The sequence below is a fragment of the Barbatula barbatula genome (genome assembly GCF_947034865.1).
Source record: "Barbatula barbatula genome assembly, chromosome: 12".
NCBI lineage: Eukaryota > Metazoa > Chordata > Actinopteri > Cypriniformes > Nemacheilidae > Barbatula > Barbatula barbatula.
The window spans coordinates 23441705-23449240 of NC_136775.1; the positions used below are offsets into that span (position 1 = coordinate 23441705).

General features: G+C 42.6%; 2 protein-coding genes across 2 annotated transcripts in view; one reads left to right on the forward strand and one right to left on the reverse strand.

The window, feature by feature from the left end:
* eaf1 (ELL associated factor 1) overlaps positions 1 to 1862 on the forward strand; it is a 4514-nt gene extending 2652 nt beyond the window's left edge. The window contains exons 3-6 of the mRNA XM_079469154.1: positions 223 to 359; positions 523 to 689; positions 854 to 1054; positions 1384 to 1862. Of these exons, the coding sequence (XP_079325280.1) occupies positions 223 to 359; positions 523 to 689; positions 854 to 1054; positions 1384 to 1433 (555 nt within the window). The 3' untranslated portion in view covers positions 1434 to 1862. The remainder of the gene's footprint in view (positions 1 to 222; positions 360 to 522; positions 690 to 853; positions 1055 to 1383) is intronic.
* A 120-nt stretch (positions 1863 to 1982) lies between these two features.
* Positions 1983 to 7247, reverse strand: yrdc (yrdC N(6)-threonylcarbamoyltransferase domain containing). Its single transcript, XM_079469153.1, has 6 exons — positions 6763 to 7247; positions 6076 to 6271; positions 5496 to 5610; positions 5298 to 5417; positions 5080 to 5210; positions 1983 to 4974 (listed from the first exon to the last, which is right to left on the reverse strand). Exons 1-6 carry the CDS (start codon positions 6905 to 6907, stop codon positions 4905 to 4907), a joined length of 777 nt encoding a protein of 258 aa, XP_079325279.1. The 5' UTR covers positions 6908 to 7247; the 3' UTR covers positions 1983 to 4904.
* Positions 7248 to 7536: the final 289 nt, after the last annotated feature.

A 7536-nucleotide genomic window follows, 5' to 3' on the forward strand; every position in this document is an offset into this window, starting at 1 on the left:
TCTCTGTCTCTCTGTCTCTCTCTCTCTGTGTCTCTCTCTCTCTCTGTCTCTCTCTCTCTCTCTCTCTCTCTCTCTCTCTCTCTCCTCTCTCCTCTCTGTCTCTCTCTCTCTGTCTCTCTCTCTCTCTCTCTGTCTCTCTCTCTCTCTCTCTCTGTCTCTGTCTCTCTCTCTCTTCTTTTTTACATTTCTGCATTTTCCACATGCTGCCATTTATGTCTAAAGGGCTCCACTCCACCAATGACGGTGTTTAAGGGCAACAAGCGGCCGTATCAGAAGGACTGCGTTCTGATCATCAATCATGACACCGGACAGTTTATGCTGGAAAAGCTCAGCAGCAGCATACAAGTGAAGAAAACAAGGTGAACCGTCCTCCCTACATAACACCGCTATGTCAGAATACACAAGCATCAGCACTTGATTTAAATAACCCGAGCAGCAGGTAAAGGACGGAGAGACGTCACCCACACCATGAGCCGAGAGGAAACCTCTTCTCATTGTGTTGTTGTTGTTTGTCATGTCCAGAGCTGAGGGCAGCAGTAAGATCCAGGCTCGCATAGAGCAGCAGTCAGTGAGAGCTAACCAGCTGTCATCACAGTTCCGAGCCCCCATTAAACCAGGAGCCGGCCCCAAAACCTCACCGAGTAAAGACAACCCGTCACCTGAGCCTCACCTGGATGATATCAAACGAGGTTCGAGCTTTCTCTTCTTCATCGTTGTGTGGCATTGTACGTCTTGTGTCATTGTGTCTTTGTGTCACAATACATCATAAAGAGTCAGAATGTAAAACATACATATTTCTAAAAGAGCCGGCGAACAGGTAGGTTGTTTCAGTGTTTTCATTGTGCCGTCTCAGAGCTGCGGGCGGAGGTGGACATCATCGAGCAGATGAGCAGCAGCGGCAGCAGTTCTTCAGACTCCGGCAGTGCTTCTGGCAGCGGCGACGACAGTTCCTGCAGTGATGGAGAACCGGACAATCACGTCTCTCCCAGCAGGAACAATACAGCCAACGGCACAAACAAACCCCAGGGCAGCAACCAGCTGATGAACACACTGAGTGAGTGTTGATCTGTACATTCACAACTTAGTAGAGAAAGTGAACTCTAGTGGAGGAGTTGTGACGAAGCCAGTTTCAAGCGGCGTTCATCGTTGTTGGAACTACACGTGCTCTCCCAATCAGATGTGAGCAAAAGCACACAACTCACAGCTGAGTGACGAATGTTTGAAATTATGAATCAAAATATGAATTATTACAATTTATACCATGGTCTTCTGATTGGCTGGAATGTGTGCAGTAAAAGGGGGTAGATAGATATAGATAGATAGATACATAGATAATATTCAGTGTGTAGAATGTTTGAACTGATTTGCTGTTGTTTTTGTCAGGAAATGATCTTCAGCTGAGTGAATCGGGCAGTGACAGTGACATGGACTGATCTTCTCTCTGATGATCTCATATATGTTGTCTTTTTGCTGTGGTTTTATCTATAGTTGAACAGGAAGATGTTCTAGAAGGTTTGGAGAAGAATGTCTTTTTAGATGTGTATGTAAATCTTTGTTATCCAAAACCTGCACTATAAAGATTGAAGTGATATTGCACTGTATGGTTTTAAATGTGCATTGCTTATTTTATAAAGTTATATTATCAAGTTCATTAGTCACATGTTTATGTGTTTTTCTGTGTCTGTTGTGACATTTGGCAATGCCTTAAGCAATCTGTTTTGTATTCTTATGTTTTTGTTGAGGTCAAATACCGAGGATGTCGTTATTATTTTCAAACCTTTATTAATATTATTATTTTCATTGGTCAAAGGCTGATTTTGGAAATTCTGCTGCTTCAAGCAATAAACATGTATCTGAATACAGTGTATGTAAGATCAAATCAATTCTATGTGTATTAACATATGTCTCTCTGTTGTCACTACTCTAGTTTTAGTACCTCAGCAGACAAATACAGAAAATATTACAAAACTCAAATATGTTTTGTATATATTTTAATGTGTACAGACATTTAGACAAAGCCGAAATGTATTGAGCAGATTTGATGTTAGCAAACACTGACCTTTCGTTAACATGAAGCAAAAATATATGGTGATGGGGAGCTCGTACACATGACACTGGATAAACTCAATAGTATATCCTGCAGTTGTTGTCATTGGATGACTGTGTGTACTGTATACAGTATGTAAGGTCTCCTCTGGCTGCTGGTGCATCATTCTTGAATTCAATCACATTTACTGTTTCTCGCTGCTGGAAGAATTGTCCAACAGGTGGAGCTTATGTAAGAAGCGCAGCAAGTGAACGTCACAGGACGAGTTTTAAAAGCATGTCACTTCATATTCCATCACCAGTATCACTGACAGAATGATGACATACAGTACGACAGCTCCGGCTGATAAACAGAGAAGTCATGATGTTGTGTGTAATACAGCCTCGGAAAACATTATGTGGCCATTTCTGAGACCTTTTTAGGATTTTAAAATGGACTATTTCTAGGTATGTGTTTAGTTAAAATGGTTATTTTTGTTTCATTCTGTGAACTACTCACAATATTTTACGGGTAAAATCGGTAACATTTACAGAAAACTTCTGTCAAATTGCAGGTGAAAATAACAGAAAAGATGCTCTGTGGAGGCCTCAAAGAAAACAGGTTCAGATTCACTTTGTGGACATCTCTGCACACGGTGAGAAAAACACAGTGTCATTTGGTCTAAAGCTCTTTCAGACAGGTGACTTGATGTCAAATGAAAACCAACTGTGCGCGTCTGCTCAACACTCGCGTATTTCTGTAAGGTGGTGAAAAATGTGAGAAGAAGAAGTACCAGCAAGCACCCACCGGCCCAATGGTGGAGTCCCCAATGGTGGGGTCAGCTGTGGCCTAATGGTTAGAGCGTTGGGCTTGTGATCAGAAGGTTGCCGGTTCTAATCTCAGTGCCAGCAGGTCATGACTGAAGAGCCCTTGAGCAAGGCACCTTACCCCTGATTGCTCTGCAGTAATGTGTCACTGTAGAAAACTACTTGTAAGTCGCTTTGGATAAAAGCGTCTGCCAAATGAATAAATGTAAATGTAAATGGAGTCCAAGTGGCATGGCGAAGGCGTTCTCTCTATTGTTAACATTATTTTAACATTGTGTCATTTTATCTGACTCCAAACTATATTCACCGATTCTCATGTGGCTTAATCTCGTGCCGGCCGTATACGCGGATCTCATGGTCACAATATCATCAGTCTTGGTCACTGCCGGTGGTCACTTGACCAGAAGCATCTTAGATGACTGCCCCTGCAACTCACTGCTAAAACAGACCTTTTTAGTCAGCTTCACATAATCATGCCATAGTTTCCTATGTATACCTATACAATAACATCAGAGTCTGAGACTTGCTCTATTTAGATTGGTCAGACAACATATGTGCTGTTCTAAAGGGAAACATTACATTATCAGCCTCTCAGGTCTAAGTACACTTAAACTAATGCCAAGAGTGTTAGCTGGAACTCTAGAATTCTCAGCTGGTGTGTCTTTGCCACCTAGACAGGATTCTAGTCCGTCACTAACCTGAACAGGGAATTTGTGGTAACATAACTTATTTTTAACAAAAACATAATATAAAAACGTGATCACAGATTCAGAACAATGCAGAACGAATTCCAACATGACAATTTATTATTACATTTCGTTACACTGTACTTGTATATGTGTAATGACAATAAAGTTGAATCTAATTATCTAATCTAATCTATTAGACAGCTTTTGTTTCATGACAATTACAATTCAATTCAGAGAATATGAAATCAAAACATCAAATCCATAAAGATTACATTTACATTTGGCAGACGCTTTTCTCCAAAGCGATTATACAATTGTTTCGAAGTATGGTCAAACCCCTGGGATCAAACACATGACCTCGACTAGTCTAGATTAGTCTACGAGTCAAAGATCCTGACAGTAGAAAAAGATGTGATCTGAAAAACACAGTTCCCTGTGTCTCACACAACACCATGGGGTTCATCTTAGTAAGAATTCCCCCGGAACATTTTGCCAGCTTCCCTTAAGTATCCATATATCCTTCTTCCTCACAACAACAATTGACATCGTAAAGGACTCTGTCCTGGATCTGATCAGGCCACACATGGACATTTACCTGAAGACACCCTTACCAGTCAGCAGAATATCTTTAAACCCTCAAACCTGTGTTATGATCTGCTCTACTGCTGAGGGAATGAGACCAATGTACCAATCGCACCTCAAATCAGACATTTCAAATGATACCAAATATGCATAAGATTCTTTGTTCATATAAGATATGGTATTTGTCAAAATCAGTTAATGGGTGAGTTTGAGCTCTGAGTTGAGATGGAGAGAAAGAGGAGAGAGGGAGAAGAGAACAGACGTGAAGGTGTGAGTTAGTACTCATCGATCATTGTTGTGTGCTGTCTGAGATGGAGACACAAACCCTGTAGGAGTTCATTGTATTGGATGAAGTTTGTGTTTCTGGGGATGTGGTGTGGACACCTTGGCACCAGACTTACAGTTGAGAAAATGAAAACCTGCTGATGAATATTTCCGTTTGTAAAGGTTTTATTATGTTAAATAAGAAATAACCCAGTTTTGGTGAATGTAACTGATGAAAAGAGGAACTTCTTGCATGTGCTAAGAGTCCAGTTTAGATTCATTTCTAATTTTTAAAAAATGCAGCTCTGCCAGAGAGTGATCGATCCTCAGCAAATTACAAATGAATATCAAATAAATAGAGAACCCAGTTTATAAAGAAATGCTTTCATTTCGCCAACATAACACCAGTCCATGAGATCTCTGTCATCTGCACTAACCCAGTGCTGACAGAGGAGAGAGAGAGAGAGAGATCCACCCAAGATCTGTCGAGACCCATCTGCTGGTCTCTGTACAAACTCAATGACTGACAGAGTCCTCCAGCAATCCAAACTTGCCCTCGAGTATCTTCAGCGTAGCAGAGAGAGCACTGCAAGAGACAGAGCATGAAGAAGAAGAAGAACAGCTGTAACAAATGACATCATAAATGAGTGACCTAAACAGAGACGGGGGTTTCATTGGGTGTGTTCCTCACCAGCCAGGTCTGATGATACGGTATCTGCCGCACACAGACAGATCTACTACTGTAGAACCAACACGACTTCTGTCTGCAATTGGGCCGCCGTCCACCACCACGGCCAGACTGGGCCACAAGTCCTCAAACTCCTTCAGAAACCAGCAAAGGATATTCAGGTTTTCACAGCGTGCACTCCAGAATACAGCAAGCGTGTTATGATGTTGCCGTGTACGTACGTGCACTGCGAGCGTGCTGGTGTGGGAGCTGACGTTAGCGCTGGTGAGAGCGAGTGGCTCACTGCACATCTGACAGAGGCGTCTCATGAACGGATGATCTGGGATACGAACCCCTATAAGCTACAGGACCCAATGACAAATCAGGAAACACAAATGCATTTGTGAAACATACGACGTGGAAAAGTGCGACACACTCACCTTGGTGAAAGGGTTGAGATCCCTGTTGAGGGAGGCGGATCTCTCCAGAACCAGCGTAACCGGGCCGGGCAGCAGATCTCTCAACAGCTCCTCCTTCACAGACACCTTACAGAAACTGAAGTCACCATCAACAGTCAGACGCTTCACACATTCTCAAACAGGTGACATGACAATATGAAAGCAGCCGATTCCTGAGCAGGGGAAAATGTCCTTATACATATCCACTAACCATCCGTCTATAAACCGAGACTACAGGGTGCCGGTTTCATGCGAACACTGCTGGATCTAACCGAAACCTGAGCACATTCACAGTTTCATGTGTCATGAATGAATATTCTTGTGAAGTTTCTTGTGTTTTTCGTCTAGATTCGGTTTTGTGCTGCAAGGGATTACAATCATGCAAATCAAATCAACCTGTTGAAATAAAACCGGCGAGTTAAGACAAAGTTAAGCTTTTTATTTCGTCTGCTTGTGTCATCTCACAGCTTCAATGTCTGAACGCTTTAAGGGTGCTGACCGCTGTCCATGTCAAGTCCTCATCATGGTATCGTGTGCTCATTAGAAGGATCTGTTAACAAACCTGTATATGTCCTGTATCTCGCCCACACAGACGGCCAAAGGTTTGTCTCCATTCCTGCCTTTGATGTCATAAACTCTCCGGACGGCGTCTGAGTTCTGAGCCACGCAGGCCAGACCGTAGATAGTGTCCGTGGGCACAGCCACGACCTGCCCAGCTTTCAGAGCTTCCACTGTACACTTCAACACTTCTGTCACATCTGTGTTCACATGAAATAAAACACCAAGTGAGTGACTTTGTGCCAACGTGTCACAAAGACTTTCACAAATCTCAAAAGTGTCACGCAATTCTCTGAACGGCCACAAGATGGCAGAGCTCATCGGTGAATCCGATATTAGAAAACAGATTCCCGATGATGAGAAATTGTTGATCGGTCAAAATTAGTGGAATAATCGTTAGATTTATTGAATATCAAAATAAAAAGCAGCTTAAAGCCTCCAGACTCCGAAGTTGATGTCCATTACAACATTCACGTTTACGGCTCTCAAAGAGTCTCTGGAGTAGGACGAAATGTCTCTGTTTCTTTACTGACACGCGTTAAAGCGCCCCGGGGCATTATGGGGATTTAAAGTCTGATGCCTTGAACCTCATGCTGTCGCCATTCATCTCATATTCTGCCAAGATGGCGGCGTAAACAGAACGGGTCACGTGACATCACAATCCGATCTGTAGAGGAAGCGCGGTCATTACCGTGTGTGTGTGTCTGCGGGTCGTCGGACAGTCGCAGGACTCTCGTCTTCAGCTCTTTACACATGTCCACGCGTGTTTCACGACACGATAAAGAGGTCACGTGCGTGCGGCTGCTGCTCCAACGGATCAATCGACGGAAACTCATGAAGCGCTACATGCGTTCACTCGGCCGGACACTTCATAATACAAGTCCTGATGTAATCAAATAAAAGTCTCGCCGCCGGCGCTTTCTTTACAACTTCAGATATAAAACAGTTGAATTGAAGGCAGAAGTCACGCTGATGTCATGATCCGCTAATGTAACGTCACTGTCTGTTCAATAAAACGAGAAGAGAGTCTTCCTAAAATAAACACAAGGGAGAGTAGCGAGTGAGCGACACAAACTTTTGTTCATGCTTTAAAAAAGAAAGAAATGTAAGCGTGTAAATTGTATCTCAGTGGTAAGAGAATTGTGTTAACCATGCAAGGTTGTGTGTTGCATCCCAGAGGATTGCAGACACCTGTGTATAAATGTATAGAATAATGCAATGTGAGTCACATTGGATAAAAGCCATGCGCGGAGTTTGCGGGGGGCAGGGGGAGCATTGCCCCCCCTGGCGGCTGAAACGGGTAATTGCATTGTTTCAACAAAAAAAATAATTGCATTCTTTAAAAAAATTATATATTATAAATATCTTAAATAAAACAAAACAACTAAATGGTGGTAGGTAATACATCTGATTTCATATACTCCTTTAGTAAAAAAAAATTCAGGGCTCTGGGTCATGTGACAAG

Excerpts from the sequence above, each read along its gene's own strand:
- yrdc (XM_079469153.1), bottom strand. The coding sequence starts at position 6,907 with ATGAGTTTCCGTCGATTGATCCGTTGGAGCAGCAGCCGCACGCACGTG. Across the intron at positions 5,418-5,495 it reads ATCTCAACCCTTTCACCAAG|CTTATAGGGGTTCGTATCCC; the intron begins GTGAGTGTGTCG and ends TGGGTCCTGTAG. Across the intron at positions 4,975-5,079 it reads CGTATCATCAGACCTGGCTG|TGCTCTCTCTGCTACGCTGA; the intron begins GTGAGGAACACA and ends TGTCTCTTGCAG.